General features: G+C 45.2%; 1 protein-coding gene across 3 annotated transcripts in view; it reads left to right on the top strand.

The window, feature by feature from the left end:
- Positions 1 to 19,095, top strand: part of LOC138526375 (arylsulfatase D-like) — a 344,213-nt gene that overhangs the window by 292,606 nt on the left and 32,512 nt on the right. For all 3 annotated transcript variants that reach the window (XM_069637044.1, XM_069637046.1, XM_069637047.1), the window contains one exon: positions 6,224 to 6,386. In XM_069637044.1, coding sequence (XP_069493145.1) covers positions 6,224 to 6,386 — 163 coding nt within the window. The remainder of the gene's footprint in view (positions 1 to 6,223; positions 6,387 to 19,095) is intronic.

The following is a 19,095-nucleotide window of genomic DNA, read 5'->3' as shown; positions in this document are numbered from 1 at the left end:
TACTGTTTTGGAGTTCAGCAAAGCCATAAGCGTGTTTTGATCCTTACTTGTTTCGTTCAGTTGTTCATATAACTTTATCAATGGAGCCACTGTGATTGTCAGCGCAGAGGTGAGGTTTGGTCGAAGTTCATTTATAATTTGGCCTATTAGGTTTGTACACCATTTACGTTGTTCATCATCATTTGGAGTTTTTCTCCATTTCAGCTGATCTCCCGGGCCTCTTCGTATTTTCGGGAACTGTCTTTCCATTAGCGAGGAGTCTGTGGTGGAATCTGTGTCGGTGATGTTCGAGTCGTCTGGTTCGGACGTTGACATACAATTAATTTGACTTCTTCTGTCGCATTTCAATTGGTTTGAGTGTCTATCATTCCCGCTCAATTTACTGCCATTTCTTTTTTGCGAACACACGATGGGCTCAGTAGGACTGCAATCTGTTTTACGTCTCTTTAATGGCTGGGCCTTGTAAGTTTCATATGTTTTATCATCTGACCGTTTATGTGTTATAGTTTGGCTCGGTCTCAATTTGGCTTTCGTCACCAGTAGTCTTTCCTGTGGACTAGTTGTATTAGTATCAACTGAATAGTTTGTGGTCAGGGTTTGGTTTATGATTCTCGAATCGTTTGGCAATTTATTTGCGATTGCATTTGAGTCTCTCCTGTGTAAAGCGTCTCCATTTGTGTGTAAGGTCTCTGAAGGATGTCCATTTCTATCCTCTGTTCTCTTCGGTGTATTTTGTTTGTGTATGGCCTCGGATGTAAATACATCCTCGTTGGTGTTTATTATTATCTTGACATCATTAGAGTCATTTTGTGATGACGTCCATTTGTCTCCTTTGTTTGCTTTTTCTCCGGCCCTTTCATCGATGTCTGTATGGTCACATTGGTCACTTGTTGCCGTATTAATGCCATCATCAAGTTTGGGTAATAGTCTGCGGCTCGCCTCCATTAATGCCGCCGGTAAGGGGCTGTTTGCTATTTCGTTCCTGTTTGGTATTTTTTGGAGGCAAAGTTTTGCCTGAGACTCCACTTTGTTATGTGAGCTCAAAGACCCTTGCTCGATCTCAGTGCATTCTACCCCTAGTTCGGTGTAATACGGAGCATTTATGCCTCCCAAAATTTCTGGGAGGCTCTTAGTTCTTGTGCTAGAATTTTGGTGCCTTGTTATTTTATCTTCATCATACTCAGGCGTTTTGATCATGCCATTTTCGATGTTCACAGTTTAAAAAAAATTTGCTGTGGAAACTTGGTAGCGAAAATGTTCTGCACTCACACTTGCACTTACTTGATTTAATTGGCCGTTCGTCGCATGGTCCTTTGCTCCAGGCTCGATTATCGACGCCTCGGCATATTTGGTTGCGCCGTCGACATCACCACACCGGCTCACGTGACTCTTCAATAGCCGGCGTTTGTTATTCTCTCTGCACGCTGCGTAATCGGGAGGGTGGGCAGCAGCCTTCTCTCGCTCACCGCTCGCAGCAAACAGCCAAACAGCAGCTCCTTCTGAGAAAGTAAATCGCCCTTTGCGTGCCGGGCTTAGCGCTGCAACGGTCGATCGGGCAGTGTTTATTCCCTCACTTTCTGGCTCACTACCTGGTTCGGGCGGAGCAAGGAAAAGGGGGCGGGGCTTAGCCTCGCTTCTTTGTTTCACTGCACCGGCAGTTTTCTCCGTCTCTCGCAGCACAGCCAAACAGCAGCTCCTTCTCAGAAAGTAAATCGCCCTTTGCGCGCTGGGATTAGCGCCGCAAGGATCGATGGGGCAGTGTTTTATTCCCTCACTTCCTGGCTTACTTCCTGGTCGGGGCAGAGCAAGGAAAAGGGGGCGGGGCTTAGCCTCGCGTCTTTCTTTCACTGCACCGACAGTTCTCTCCGTCTCTCGCAGCACAGCCAAACAGCAGCTCCTTCTCAGAAAGTAAATCGCCCTTTGCGCGCCGGGTTTAGCGCCGCAAGGGTCGATGGGGCAGTGTTTTATTCCCTCACTTCCTGGCTCACTTCCTGGTCGGGCGGAGCAAGGAAAAGGGGCCGGGGCTTAGCCTCGCGTCTTTGTTTCACTGCACTGGCAGTTCTCTCCGTCTCTCACAGCACAGCCAAACAGCAGCTCCTTCTCAGAAAGTAAATCACCCTTTGCGCGCCAGGCTTATTTTGAATTCACCATTGTGTCATCACCCACCTGCCCCAGTCATCCTATAAGGCTTTCCATACTGTAAAACCTATGGATTTATGTACCGAGGTTAATACCTTCTGGCTTTGAGGAGTATAATGAATAGAGCTTGTCACACCGCCAGACATATTGAGATTACTTTGGTGATGTCCTACTGTTCCATTTACTCCCCATCACAATCTGGAACTCACCCCATTGTAACAAGATCACTGCTTCCCGTCAAATCTGATTTCGTATCTATTGTAAGTTATTTTGTGATCAAAAGAGCATTGGTCCTCCCTGTACATAAATAAATACTTTTACAAGGCATGCACAAGAAGGCTTTCCAACCTGACCCAGTGCGCTGTGAGAAGAGAGGACCAAAAGATGACTACGTTCTCTTAGGAAGAACATGCTACTCAGTATTTGTAGCATGTGTGAGTGTGACCAGGTTGGTAGAACATTTGCCCGTCACCCTGTTACCAGAAGTGAGACCAGGAACAAGGAGGGTGGTTCGAAGGTTTATTAAATAAGTGCTCCAAAAAATTATGTAAGATGTCAGGATGATTTCTCTTCATTTTAGGGGTATGATTTAAGGGTGGAGGCCAGTGAGTATAAACAGGGTGAACATAAAAAGAGTTGCTCGCACACACACAGGCTCACTAGCCAGGAGAAAGCAGCAGCTTTCCGGGCAATTGATTGACCTTATAGGGGATTTCCTGACCCGGCAAGACAGGAAGAAGGCTACAAAACAATATGGCCAAAGAACAAGTTAAAACCTTGTGTCACGGCGATTTTAAGGAACTAGCAATGTTTAGTAGCAACAGGCGGTAAACACGAATGGGCACACTAGAAATAATGCAAAAATGGTAAACAAATACATCTGCTGCCGCCAGCTTGTCTTTAGCCACATATAAAAGTAACCAAACATGTCAAGTGTGAAAAGGTAGGGTGGTACAGAATTATCCCCATTGCACTGCATTGTAATATGCTGTGTGCAATGTTCAAAAGTTACAAAAAGTAAAAGGCAAAAAGGGAAACATAGTTTTCCAGTACTGATAGTCTGAAGGACTGATCAGTTCCCCATAACAAATGAGCAAAAGGCAGGGGGAGTGAAGCAGGACAGGTTCATAAACAAAAGCAAACAGTTTGGGGGGGGGTCCAAAGAACTCTGGAGGGAAAGTTGCCAAAAGAGATTTGTTTCCTAACAGTCAACCACACACTTTTGGACAAAGCAAGTGTTACAACATTGGCCCTCATTATGAGTTTGTCGGTCTGGAAATAAAGGTGCCGGTAGCAACGTATCAGCACCCTTTCCGGACCATCAAACTACAAGTCTGCCGGTAGGGGCACTGAATTACCGGCAGGCCTGCCGGGAGTTCAGGCCCCTACACGGATGTTTTTCCCTGAAGCACCGGCACCATTAACAGTGGTGCCGGTGCTTCAGTGTCCCCATTCCCATGGAGTCCTTCGGGACTCCATGTGAATGGGTATTTACCATACCACCGCTGCTTATGATTTCTAGTAGCACCGGGAGATCAGGCGGCAGTAACGACAATACAGGGTTGGCGCCAACCTCGTAATGAGGGCCATTGGGCCTCATTATGAGTTTCCCCGGTCCAGAAACAAGAGTGCCGGTAAACTCACCGGCACCCTTGTTTCCAGATCGGCAAACTCAGAGTTTGCCTGCCGTGGCCGCTGTGCCCAACAGGTCTGACACTGCCGGGCGCAGCGGCCATGGTAGACAGACTCCTCCCGGAAGCGCTGGCACCTTTAACACCTGGTGCCGGTGCTTCCAAGGCCCCACTCTCATAGAGTCCTATGGGACTCTGTGGGAATGGGGACTTACATTTTACCTGCGCCTGACCTCCTGGGCCGCCGAAGTTGTAATCTCCCGGTGGCACTGGGAAGTCAGGTGCTGCTAAAATATTACTAGTCCGGTATCAACCAGCCAGTAACACCGGCAGGGTTACTGTCGGACTCGTAATGAGGCCCATTGTCACCTATTTACCGATGGGCACACTAACATATACCCTGTAATATTAATGAAATTGCTCAAAGGGCTCTTTTACTGTAGTCTTGTGCAGTAGTGTACCATTCCTGAAATGTAACTGAAATTCTTTTCTTTCCCCTTTCTTCACCCTCCACTTTGCACCCTTTTACTGGCCTTCTATTTCCTCCTTCTGTCCTCCCCTTTTCCCCTTCTGCTTGCAATCTCAGTGTTTTCTTTGATCCCTCTCTTTCCTTATCTCTTTTTGTCACTAATACTGACAGCACTTGTCGGTTCTATCTTTATCATCTTTGTCAGTCCATCCATTTCTCTCTTTTCACACTGCGAAGCTTCTTACATTCTCACTTATCTTCCCTAGTCTTGACTGCTCTTCATCTCTGTTGTTTGTTCTTCCCTGTTCTCATCGGACCACTCTATGCACTGTTTACAATTCATCTCCTTTTCTTGCTGCCACCTCACACCTCTATATCATCCTCAATTCTATCTGCCTCCATTCTTCATTTTGACTCTCGTTTTTCCTCCCACTTTTTTTCATAAATCTCTGGGTTCTTACACCTCTTTACCACTTCTTCACTTTCATTCCACTCACCTCCCGCACCTTTCGTTCCCAATTCCTCTTTCTTCTTCCATTCCGAAACCTCCCTTCGCTTCTTCCCGTTTCTGTTCTTTCTCACTGCTTGCCTCCAAATAATGGGACTCCATACCTATGCCTATTTGTTTCCCCCCTTTTTCCATATCTTGTGTACTTAACTAAAAACTCTTTCTCTCACTGATTCTTAAGATATTATGTTCTCATGGTGTATTGTTCATTGCATCTTTACTCAATTTGGTGTACCATGCTTTTTGTAATATTTGACCAGAGCTTTGGAGAAAGTTCTGTCAATTCCAACCACCTTCATAGTGCAGCATCATATGAGCCAACAGCGATGAGGTGTCCTCATGTTAACAGGCCAGACAGTTTTCTCTCACTTACGGAAGGTGCGCTGTTGGTTATCCTGCATGAGGAAATTGCACATGCTAGATTTGAATTGCGTACTTTGGTGCATGATGTTGTCTATTCAGAAGTATGTCCCTTTCTGAATTGCACAAAGTTGAATCTTACACATTGTTGATGATCCTGGAGGTGGCATTGACACATTCTGCATTGCTGCAGTAAAGATGTTGGTGTCTTCTTGACACATATTGTAGTCATGAGTTGCAGTGCCAATGTGCTGACAAAAGAACAGTGTCTTATATTGTGGGTGGTGCTGTTACTAATATCTTCTTGTCCCTGGCTCTGCACTCAGTGTCAGCGAAGTAGGACAACGTATCAGAAGTGTCAGAGAGGGCTTGCAGCTTCATCCTTGGTTTGAGAACGTACTCTGTAGCATTCTATTATCATCATCATTATCGCTGTAATCTTAATGAACTTTTAAGGGAATGGGAGATATTAAATGGAATTGATATGTATGGCCTAGAGATATTTAGATCTTTAAAAGGATATCTTAGATTTTGGGCCTGCTGGTATCTCATCCGTGAGGACTTTCACTGTTGCCCTAGATGCAGTGGTCAGTTTCTTGATGGTCCACAACAAATGCATATATCTACTTTACATCACACACTGATGCTGACCGCTTGGACCGGTGTCATACTGTATCAGAAGGGGAATCCCTGGCTGCAGTGTAGTGTCTGCTGTTATGTCTGCAGTAAATCTCCCCAGTTGCATAGCTTTCCCTATCCCTTGAACATTTAGTCCAGGAGGGCACTTTGTGTGCCACTATATCTTTTTCAGTCGTCCTGATATGTGTTTCCACATTGATCAATGGCATTCTCTCTGACTAATTCCTCCTCCTTTCAAGCTAAATCAATGTGGCCATCCTCATGTGTGTCTCAAGTCATGTTTCCTCAAAAACCCTAAACTCTATGGTAAACGTCTCTTTGATTTGCAATGAAATTCACTTGGTTAATTGGAGTGTTCCCTTTGACATTTTGCTCTCACAGCACCCTGTGCTACTTTTCCTAACAAGCAAATATTCTACTTTTGAAACATAATTTCAGAATATTCTCACTCTTTACTTCTATCCTTCTATGTTCCAGGTGGAAAAGGCATGGGCGGCTGGGAAGGTGGGATCCGTGTTCCAGGCATATTTCGATGGCCAGGAGTCTTACCAGCAAACACAGTTATTGATGTACCCACAAGTCTTATGGATATTTATCCTACGGTGGTTCATCTGGGAGGTGGAAAACTGCCACAAGACAGGTACCAGTAACCGTTTATATCCAGATCATTAAAAAGAAATAGTATTACATTGTAATTAACAAGCATAGTTATCAAGATGTCCTCATGCGTTATTGCCTAAAGATAGGCTAGTTGCATCAGATGATAAAGAATATTCAGTAATCTCAAAATTCTTTCATAGGTTGTCAAGGAAAATATTTAAAGAACTCAGTATTACTTAAGAAACATAAAAATAAGGTTGATATGTTTAAGTAAGGAAGAACAACATATTATATACTATATACATCCATCAAATGCGTGAACCTTTGTTTCTTTCAACAATTGAACCTGGAAAATCAACAAGGTTGTAGATGGCTAAACGTTTCTGGGAATAAAGCTTATGCTATTGGACCTCTCTGCAGCCTTTGACCTGGTTGATCACAGCTTACTGGTGTCAAGGCTGGAGAGGCCGCCAACTGCTCCATAATAGCATCTAGATGGATAGCCTCAATTATGGGTCCTAGAATGGTTAGGGTTTGCGTAGGTTACAGTTAATCTTCCCCCATCTCTCAGACATGCGGAGTTCCTCAGGGCTCCTGTTTGTCGCTTTTGCTTTTTAATCTGTACATCCGTCCCCTTCTCGACCTCCTAAACAAATTAGGAGTGCAATACACAAACTACGCTGACGATTCTCAGGTAGTCATACAGTTGAGTGGCTCTTATAGCAGGCATGTTGAAACCATCAATAACATATACAAAGCCATACAGGACTGGATGGCCTGCAACTCTCTTGCTCTGAATGATAAAAAGACCGAACTCCTTATAGTGTCATCTAAAAGCACTCGGGCTAAACTTGATGCCAACTACGCCAGTTTCCCTATTGCTGATAATATCATCACTGTCCAAAAGAAAGTCAAGACCCTAGGAGTTGTCCTGGACGAAGAACTATCCATGAAGGCCCACGTTTCTAGCATTAAGTGTAGCTGCGGTCTCATAAACAAGCAAATAGGATACATTTGCCCATTTATCTCGGAAGAGAATTGTGCTCTCCTGTCTACGGCACTGATTAATTCCAGATTAGACTTTTGTAATAGTCTCCTAGCTGGTACCACAGCCTCCAATATTCAATCATTACAGGTGGCCCAGAATAATGCTGTGCGTAATATCTTCAACCAATCTCGTCGACACACATCTCCACCTTTAGGAAAAAACTTCATTGGGTTCCGGTTAAACATCATATAATACACAAGGTGCTTACTACGACGCACAAATGCCTTAGTCTCAGCAGTCCCACATACCTGTCAGCCAGTATTAGTACCAAGCCAAATGAGAGGAATCTTTGCTCATCCTCTGCGGTTGTCCTTAAACACCCCAGATCCAAATTTGGAGGTACCACTTTTGATGCTCAGGGTCCCCTTCATTGGAATACACTACCAGCCCGGATACGGCAGATCCAGAGCTATACTGTGTTCAAACGCGCCATAAAAACTCACTTTTTTAACCTGGAATAACTTGTTGATTCTTCCCTCCTCTTCTGCCTTTTGTGCTTGTCTGTCCTTGTCTCGTCTTTGTGTGCGCCCTGAGGCCTATGGGCATGTTGGTGCGTTACAAAAATTAAAATAAATAGAAATAAAATAAATAACAGCAGTTTTGGACTCTGCAAAGTTAAATGGCCCTGTACAATGACGTGCCTTAATTTCCTGATCCCTAATTCCTCCCATCTATTCTGAAGGCCCAGTTTGGCGACTTCTGGTACATCAGCGTTGCCCCACCATGGTGCTTTCAATGTCACCGTACCTTCCCAACTGATTACCTTGAGTGTGTCCGTTCATGCCTTGAGTGTGCGAACTGCGGTCTGAGCAAGTTTGTATCTTTGGGGGCAATTGTATATCACTTGCAGTGGAGGGGAATCCCCCATACCTTCCCTCTCTAGCCTGATGTGAGCAATCCCCTTACACCATATTCCCATTCATTAATAGTCACCAGTTGCAAAGACCAGTAATATTTCTGAATGTTAGGACGCCTCACCACTCTAGCCAAACCTATCCGATCAATGTGTTAAGCGCTATTCTTGGGTTCGACGTTCTCCAGATCAACACCTTTTGGGGGACCTTCACTTGGGTATTCTGAAGAACAAAAAGATGGCTCGGCAGTGCCATCATCTCAAATAGGTTGGGGCTTCCCATCAACGAGATTGGGAGGGTCGGCCAGTATTTAGCATACCTCTATAGTCTTTTGATCACTGGGTCCAAATTATCTCAGAGGAAGGTAGTGGCGTCCACCCCTATTCTCTACCCCAGGTATTTGATTGACTCCCTGGGTACCTTTAAGAGGGAGCTGTCCGGAATGGCTTCCCTCTCCCCTTCACTTACTTAACTTCAGACTTGTCCCAGTTGATGAGTAGACCACTGAATTCGCTGAATCTCCTATACACCTTGGTCACCACTAGGCAGGTATGCTTGGTATCCCCCAGATAAATAAGAAAGTTGTCAGAATATAGTGAAATACGATCCTCATCCACACCCGGCCAAAAAAAACACTTAATCTGGGGATCTGCCCTCACCTTTGCCGCCAGTGGATCCTCAGCCAACAAACACTAGACTCCCACCCTGGCCTCTGCATTAGTGTATAGTAGTTTAACCCAGTTGATGTATTTGTGGCCAAATCCCATCTTGACCATGACCGCCCAAACATATTCCCATTGAAGTAAATCAGTAGAGCATGTGGGCCCGACAGTCATGAGGATTCCCTCAAGGCGTTATTAACCCTACTGATGTTCATTTTAGTAGCACTACCCTGCAGAAACACACACTGGTCCCCATGAATCAAGTCGCTAATCACTTTCTCCAGCCTATTCGCCAACAAACTTTGTCAGAATCTTGGCCTCCCTGTTAAGCAGGGAAATGGGCTGATTAGCACTTCATTGTTCGGGGGGCTTTCCCTTTTTATGAATCACCACAATCAATGACTGACTCAAATCTGCCGGGAGCAGCTCTTTAGCAAGGCTTTCCCCAAACATTGCTCCCATTTCCATCAACACCACCGGTCCAGCCCTCTTCCAGAACTCCACCGGGAACCCATTGTATCCTGGTGTTTTCCCAGATTGTAGCTGTCCCATCGCTGATTGAATCTCTTCCAGTGTCACCTCGGTCTCCAGCCCCTGTTGAACACTTCAACAATCTCTTTCCCTGACTGTACCAACTCTCCCCCTCCACCGTTTGGATTTCCCTAAACCATCTGGAGCCTTCCTTCCTCTTTTCTAGCCAAGCCAGAATATTCCCACTCCCACATTTGTCTCCTACCTCATACACCATGGCTATTTTATCCCAGTATGCCTCGTTTATTGCCACTGATCTGTAGCTACTTGTTACTGAAACAAGTCCCTAAATTGTAAAAGATTACTAAAGCTTCTGCATTTATGAAATCAACCAAATAACATTTTCCAATCTCTACAACCTCTTCCTTGAAGCAAGCCAAGGGATTCTAAAAAAAAATTACATATCATAGTCCAATCTCCCTTCGCCAACCCCCAATGCCCCATCTTCAACATCATGCCTATCATCCCATGCCAGACAACATCTGTCCTCCAGAACCTCTGAATATCCCAAGTGAAGTAATAGCTGCCACCCTTGCCAAGGAATGCTTTAGTATCTTTACATTGGCCATGACCAATATGCTCAACAGCTCGCTCACATGTCGTGCTATGTCCAAACTATTCCACCAACCAGTCTGCATACCACTCAACCACAAAATCAGCTGCGCCAGTCATACTACTGATCTATCAGGGGTCTCTCAAGGCTCCTCAACTTCGTCTCACAATGTCAACAATTAATCATGACAAAAAACACCCTTGTGTCGCCACCAATCAGGCTTATGTGGCAAAGCACAGGTAACCCCAGAACATAAAACTGTGACATACCCTGCAAAATACCTAAAATGTTTGAGGATTGCCAATGGAACACCGAAAAGGCCTTGATTCAATTACAGCGGTGATTGAAAAACAGTGGTAATGCCTCGGTAAATCTGTTACACTGAATTTCCATCTCATTACTGCACTGCTGTACTACAACTTTGGTGGCACGGTGGAGGATTTTCCTTTGGTAAAATGCTGGAGGTAAACCTATTACCGCCAGAAATTGGCAAAATCGACAGAATCACTAGTGGCAGTTATTCCACCGAAATATCCATGGAGTCCTATGGACTCCAAAAAATGGGGTCTTACACTACCTACTACCACTAACAATCCCGCAGTAAATACAGAGGACCAAGTGGCAGCAATGGAAATTCTGTTTGATATTTCATCAAATTTACCACTGAAATACCGCCAAATGTGTAAGGAGGCCCAAGGTGCCTGTACCTGAGAGGGGCAGAAAGAGCCCTGAAAAGCATCCTAAAACCGATAAGAGTTCCGAGAACCATTCAAAGAGCAGAGACCTTGTGAGGACAAAAAATGTCACTTTGCTGCATCTTGAGAACACTTTTTGTGCAAATGTATGTAGTGGTTTCATTTGGGTGGAGTACATTTCATTATGAGTTGGGCTCAGATCTCGCATAAACTGAGGGAGAAAGAGGGCTTGGTAGAGTTCATTGTAGAGGAAACCTGCGTGTGTGTAGAGTCAGTGTTATGCTTTGACATCCGTTCCTGAGTTATGGTGGAGGCTAATGAATTAGGTTTCTTGAATTGAACAGAGTGATCATATTTCCAAATGCTTCCACTATCAGCCAGAGTAACATTTCAAACTTTTTGTCTTTTACATAAACGCCTTTTGAAATCGTCCCCTCTTAGTCTACAAACTAAGGGCCTGATTCCGAGTTGGTGGATGGTAGTGGTAAATCTGGCTAATTACTGCCAGATTTACCATCAGCCCAATGCTTTACTTGTGTAAATACCACTGGTACTATTGCATAGGAATACTAACAGTGATATTTCAGGTGGACTTTCAGCAGAAATGCCCCCCTTTTACCACCTTACCCGTGTAATGTATACATGGATCTGAATATACACTTTTCTGCATTGACAATTCATATTCCCAAAAATATGCCCACTTACAGCATGGCCACCATAGCAGTGGTAACAGCAGTGGGCTTTCCAGAATAACACTGGTGGCATTACAGTAAATCCATTTGGTATTTTTCTTAATAATGTTTTTTATTCATGGAAATTGATAGCGTACAGAAGTGGTTCATACAACTACTGTACATTTTTGTTAATGCAAAAGAGAGCCTCTTATAACCCTTATTTGCATTATTTGGAAAGGTTGTGTGAGGGTGAACATCAGAGTTTCCCACTTTTCCACCTACTTCCAAAACCCTTATTCAAAAGGTTTTTCCCTGCAGTGAAGGAGAGTGCTTGCCCTTCCTTCATGTACAGCAATACAGATCTTTCAAAAACTTCTGGGAACTTTGTACAATTTTTACCTCCTCTTCTGTGGTTTAGGTAAAAAATGCAATTTTTTTTCTAGGTGCAATACCACCTTCTTAAAGGGTCATATTTACCACTGACATTATTCTGTTGGAATACCGACAGTGGGTTACTCTTAGCGCGCTAGGCACGGTAACCATCCACGCTAACTTTCATTTTTTAAATATTGTCTCTCAATCTGCTTGCATTTACTGCATTGCCCATTTGCAGCAAAGCTGTGGCAGACCCCCCGTCCGAGCCACAACCACTTGAGAGCCATTGCACAACACGAGGCTGAAGCTATTCCAAGATGGCGGCCCGGGCCATCTGAAGCCTCCCCTCCTTTGTGATTACTCTGCCGACCAGAGGCGCCAGTTGATTGGCTGTTGCACCCTACTTCTCCACCGATCAGGCACCGGGAGGCGCTAGCCGGCCCTTTCAGGAAAGGCCCTGAGGGCAAGGCCAACAACTGTCCAGAGACTGTCCTGAGCTGACCAGAGCCCAGGGCCATACCCCCTGCTTGTTTTGAGGCTGTGAGTAACTTATATTTGCATCTGGCTATACTACCTGCTCCCTTGCACCCTATCCTCTCAAACAGCTCTCCTCATTGCCTTTCTAGCACCTGCCTTGCGCTGCAGTCACTGCACTGGCCGCTAAGGTTGCCTAAACTTCCACAACAGTGCGCCAACCCTGTCTGCTCTATATTCTCCACACACTGATGGGCATCCCTACTATGCTTACTTTGCCCTTTGATCCTTTGGCAAAATTACATTGTTGTGTTCTCTGTTCATACATTTTGATCTTGTGTCCTATTGCATTTTAAGTTAGTGCCTTTTTGGCTCCTCATGCTAATTTCGAATCTAGGTACCCCTGATTTATGCATTTAATTTGTCCCCCATTGCATCTGCGCATTATGGTCACTAACGGACCACTTTGATTGTGTTGTGCCTTACGGTCGCCTACAGACCACATTGATTGCTGTGTTGTTCCTTATGATTACCCTCTGACTACATTGAATCGATCTGTGCTGTTCCTCTGGTCGCTAACAGACCACACCTGCTACCCTGTGTACTAGCGACGCTACCCATATCATGTATTGGTGCCTATCGACTCTCATCCACCTACTGTATACATACAGTAGACACTGGACTAGTCAACACAACCCACATTCTAATCAAGACACATTCACCAGCTCATGTATGGTAACCACTACCCTCTCCTCGTGGCCCAGCACCATGACACCTGCAAATCCGTACTTGGATGATCCAGCACTCTGGATACGCCACTTTGCTACTAGACCAACACCTAACCAACCTTGCACCATCGCTACCAGAAACACTAGACTGAATTTTAGAACTAGACTACCTACTTATCCATGCTCTCACCACCCTAGCCTATTGAATAGAAACGCTAGATTGAATTCTAGAACCAGTCTACCTACCTCTCCTTACTCTCACCACCCTAGCATCTTATCCAGAAACTCTAGACTAAGAGCCCGTAGCATGAAACACTCGCATATTGACCATAACCTTCGCAATTCCCATATTGACTCAGACAATCTAGCCCACAGCCTTCGGCATAGTCGACCGATACCATCTGAAAAATCTCCAAAAAAAGACAAACTAATCAAAGCAGCCTTGGTGAATGCAAGGTCTCTTCCTGCCCAGGCTCTCGACATCGCTGACTTTATAACTTATGAAAATCTTGATCTCCTCGAAGTCACAGAAACTTGGCTTAATGCTGCATCCGGCCCATCTCTGGCCCTCGCCATACCAAATGACTATGCTATCACTAGATCCGATAGAATCACCACTTAAACGAAGGGAGGCGGACTTGCCCTCATATTCAGAAATACCTTCGACATTAAAGTCATCCAAGACGCTCAAATCCCTTCTGCTGAATCCCTATCAATTAAACTACCTCTTTCACCCAACCACACGGCAACCTTGCACCTTATTTACCGTCCACCAGGACCCATTTCCTCTTTTATAGAGGATATTGCATCACTTATAACCATAAATACCAAACCAAATTCTCAAACCATCTTACTTGGGGACTTTAATCTTGGTTTCAACGACCCTAAGGACACTAACGCCCATGACCTTGCCAACACCTTATCTGAACTGGGTCATACGCACATTATCCATGAACCCACTCATATCAAAGGCAGAACACTAGACTGGCTCTCCCACCTCAACTGCCCTATTGACCTCCTATCCAATGACCCTTGCATCTGGTCGGATCATCATAAATTAACCTTTGCTATCAAAGCCAACACACCCCTCCCGGTGCCTATCATCGCCCCTGCCACCTGCACGAGAAACAAGAAAGATATTACTCCTGACAAACTCCTACCTATACTACTCCCTATTTTGAATAATATTGATTCAGATGCTGACCCCACAGTCTTAGTGGATACCTACAACCAAGCTATACTCAAAGCACTGAACTCCATTGCCCCTCTAAAATTGCGGAAACCTAAACCACAGCGTCACCTTAACACCTGGTTCACGCCGCAGTTAAGAGAACTACGCAAAACTAAAAGAACCGCCGAGGCTCATTGGAAAAAAACACCCCACACTATCCAATAAGTCTGAGCTAACCTTAGCCTCCTCTAGCTACAAAGAAGCCATACTTCTTGCTAAAAAAGATACCTATAATAAAAGGATTACACAAGCGGAATCCAACACAAAAGAACTCTTTAAGATTCTGAAAGAACTAGAATCCCCCATTGCCCCCATAGACAAATGTGTTACTGACACACTATGGTGTAGCAATATTCAGAAGGCTTTATTAGATAAAATAGCTCACCTACAATCCAAAATCAACGCAAAAAAATCCTTACTACTAGCTGACCCTGACTATAAACAGCTACCGAACAAACCATCTACCTTTATATCAACCTGTAAACAGTTCAGCTTTTCACCCCTCTCAACCTGGGAAGTAGAAAACATCATCAGGAAACTTAAACCCTCAAACTGCCAAGGTGATGCCTGCCCCGATCATCAAAGCGGCCGCGCACGACCTAGCACCATTCATTACCAACCTCATCAATGCCTCCTTCAAATCTGGAATAGTACCTGACAACCTTAAAGACGCTTGGGTCATTCCACTTCTCAAAAAACCTACTCTTGACCCAGCCAACCCGTCTAACTATAGGCCGATAACGACTGTACCGTTCTTATTAAAAATTCTGGACAGAGCAGCCTATTTACAAATACAGGCCTACTTAGAATCAAACAACCTCCTAGGACTTAGGCAATCAGGCTTCCGACCGAGACACAGTACGGAAACTGCACTAATAGACCTCACTACCCAGATCCAAACCCTGAAAGACAATGGCAAACTCGCACTCCTCTTACTGCTTGACCTGTCAGCAGCTTTCAACCTGGTCAACCACCAAACACTCTGTCACCATTTGAAATCTGCAGCACACTTTTCAGACGCAGCCACGGCTTGGATCAATTCCATCCTGGCAAACAGAACCATGAGGGTCTTCTCTCCAACGGATTCTGCCGAACCCTCACCAGTACCCTGCGGAGTCCTGCAAGGCTCTTGCGTGTCCCCGACACTTTATAATGTATTCACAAAACCCCTCTTCGATATCCTTGACTATCTGGGTGTCACGTATACCAATTATGCGGATGACACCCAGATACTCATTCCTATCACAGGTGATTACGAAACTGACAGCACCACCCTCAATGAAATCTACTCTGTAATACAAGCATGGATGGCACATCATGGACTGTGTCTCAATGACGAAAAACTGAGCTGATCATCCTGGGCACTCATGCCAAACTCAAAAATCTTTATCCTTCATTCAAAGCCTTTACCATAGATGGCAATCTCATCCCTGTGTCAAATAACACTAAAACCCTTGGTATCTACATCGATGCCACCTTATCCTTCTCCAAACAAACTAATGCAGTAGCATCATCAGCCGCATACACCTGTAAGCTGATCACTGCATGTAGACCGTTCATCTCCACACCCAATTGCATTACTCTTGCCCGAGCATTAGTCCTATCCAAAATAGACTACTGTAATGCTCTTTACTTGGGCACTAGTCACAAAAATATCAACAAATTGCAAGTTGTCCAAAACAATGCCATTAGGGCTGCCCTCAACATTCCCAAAAAGGCACACATATCTGAGACCAGACGTAAACTACGCTGGCTCCCTGTCGAGCATAGAATATCCCTGAAAACACTGGCCCTCATACACAAAGCCAGGGCTAACCTTGCGCCAGCATACCTTACTAACCAACTTACACCCCACACCTCTTCAAGACCACTCAGAGCAGCACAAACTAACACTATGACCATACCGAGATTCAAACTTCATAACTCGGGTGGAGCTAGCTTCCCTGTACAAGCTTCCAAATTATAGAACACTATCCCCATGCCTTTGAGAGCAGAATCCTCATTCAACCTGTTCAAACACAACACGAAGTGCTGGCTTCACAATCTGGACTCTACGACAGCCTAACCTCCTGAACCCAGCACGCTAGACTATTGCCGGCACACTCTGCAATTTAATGTATAGTTGTACGCACTAGAAATACTATGTTTGTACCTATCTGTAACTGTAACGTAACCATTGTTGACTGCTTTAAATTGTAACTGTAACCAGATCTAACATATGCCCCCGGGCCTGGCTGCGCTTTATAAATAAAATAAATACAAATACAAATACATATGTCATAGGAAGGGTACTCAAATAGGCAGTATTTATTAAATGCTGCTTGTTTTACTCACCTTCACTACTGTAATGAGGGCTTTATTTAATTAATCTTTTATAACGCGCTTCATACAGTAGACCAGTCTATTAACCTGGGACAGGGATTCAAACCTGCGTTGTCTTGCTTCCAAGGCAAACACGTTGCCCCTGAGCTATCTTCCTGACTTTAATCCCTAGAGCCTGGAATATTTTCTTTGATTAATTTAAACCTGGAGAATATACATCAAACTCAGATTCCCACTCAAGATATTTGTTTTCTCCATGACTTTACCAGGGTCCACTAAGGTACTCCTTTATGACTAATGGTCAGGATTCCATGCACCACTCACTGCAGTACCTAGAAGCAGTAGCTGCGCTACATAAATGGACCTCAGACAGAGAAAGATAGATATGTGGTTCCATGGGTCCTAGGTCAAAAGACCTATTTCTTTTTTCGAATGGAAAAAAGGACGATTTAGAAAGACCGCTCCGTGACCGTCTAAATCGGACTGTCAGGCCCATGCCGCACACGAGTGTGCGCAGGGCCTGACAGGCTCTGTGTGACCCGGTGGACTCGACGCAGGAGTGACAGGTATGTTTAAAAGTGTATGGCCTCATTACAAGTCTGGCGGTAGCCATGCAGGTAAAACCGGCAGGCTGCCGCTGGACTTGCAAGATTTTCCGGCGCATGGCTTGCCGGATTTAGCAGGGCATTACAGCCCCGGCAGTCCCAGAAGTCAGGCGCCAGAAAAAGGTAAATCCCCATCGCCACTGAGTCTGACTCAATCGGAATGGGGAGCATGGAAGCACTGGCACCGTGTGCAACGGTGCCAGTGCTTCCATATATGTCTGCGAGCGGGTGCCGTTCCGCCTGCCAGGTCTGGCCTGGTGAGCAGGATGGCAGCCGCTTGCAGACTCAAAGTGTGCCGGTCCGGTAACAATGGTGCCGGTAGGCTTACTGGCACTGTTGTTACCGGATCGGCCCACTCGTAATGAGGCCCTATGTTTGTGTGCGTGTATGCGTTTGTATGAGAATGTGTGGGGAGAATGCGTGTTTAGATGTGGGAAGGGGTAGTGGATGGGGAAAGATGGAGTTCGGGGTGGTTAACCCCCACGATTAACGAGAGAATAAGCGGGAGAGGGCTGGGGATGTAAGGGGTTCTATGTAATTATACTGCATTTTAGAGCCTGCACAAAAACAGGCAAAAGAAATCAGTCTTTTTTGTGTTCAGGCTTTAAAATGCGGGATTTTGACATAGAACTGGTTCCTTGCTCCCTGCTTGTAGCAGGAGGAGGTCTGTTTCCACATTCTTTCTTTCTTGCAGTTTTGGATTTCCACCCTATCGATGTCCCGACTTCTTGCATTTTCTTGGCCACCTAGGATCTTGAGCTTCATGGCCAGGTAGGGTGAAGCACTTGCCGGTAGAGGCTAGAAGCGGACACACACTGTTTTGAGGTTGATTCAGGCTTGCGGGGGAGCCAGTGCAGCTCCAGAAGATGAGGTGAGAAGTGGCGGTGTGCACTACCCTGCTGCCATTGGGCGAGGGTAGAAGCAGGCATTCCTTCGAGAAGGGCATTGCCACTGTCTGGGTTGGGAAGGGCCATGCCTTGTGTGGCAGTTCTAAAGACAAGAAAGTGCTGATTTTGCAGAGGAGTGGGAGCTGATACCATGCGGTTTGTGGTTTCCTGGTGACATGCCTTTTGAATGAGAGGTCTCTGTCAATTATGAATCCTAGACATCCCGCATGTAGGGTTGGGAGTCCATTGGGGTTCAGCCCTACAAGCCTATATTGGGCTTGGGCTTGCCTCATGGGGTAACAGGGGAGGATGAATTCAGTCTTGGTCAGGTTTACTTTTAGGCAGGTGCTCATGCATCAAGAAGGGGGTAAGAACTATTTCAGTTTGTGGGTATTGTTTACATGATTTCTTCTTAGGTAGAGCTGTGTGTAGTCTGGTTATTGATTGATTTTTATGTCCTGGCTGGAGAGGAGTTCCCCTAAGGGTTTAACTAGGTGGAGAGGTCACTTGGGTGCCCTTAGGTCATTGCAGCTGCTTCTTGGTCACTCCTGTCAGTGGGCATATAGCCATGTCAAAATACGTAGTGGACAGCATGAACTCTGAACCTGGAAGGGTCCACTGACCCATTCAGCCTTTTCTGGCACCAGAACAATTGCATTCCCTGTGAGGTAGTTCCTCGCTTTCTCATTCTCTCTAACATTTGGCAAAATGTCACCATCAATATCAGGTTGCAGAGAGGTCAAAGAGTTTCAATGCTGCAAGGTGGTCTCATACAAGGGAATGAGGAGGTTCTCTGCCATGCTTGCAAGTGCAGTTTCGGTTCCTCTCATTGGACAGAAGCTTCAATGAAGGTTGTATAGCATAATGTGCTGTTTAACATACTTATGACTCTGCCCGGTTATTATTTCTCTTTTGATAGTTTTACAGGGGTGTGGGAGGTTTAGTTTTGGGAAGGTGATAAGCCGCTGTCACCTTAGGATTGGTGTGTAGTTAACTTGCGGTTGCGGACAGGGGTGATTTGATTGATTTTACCCCGAGGAGACCAGGCATTGACTGCATCAAGGAGCTGATGTAAATAACTGGTTCAGTGGATACTGCATTGCACTATCT

This window comes from Ambystoma mexicanum, chromosome 7p (assembly GCF_040938575.1).
Source record: "Ambystoma mexicanum isolate Mex_15411 chromosome 7p, UKY_AmexF1_1, whole genome shotgun sequence".
In the NCBI taxonomy this organism is placed as follows: Eukaryota; Metazoa; Chordata; class Amphibia; order Caudata; family Ambystomatidae; genus Ambystoma; species Ambystoma mexicanum.
This window is presented reverse-complemented; position numbering and strand designations above follow the sequence as displayed.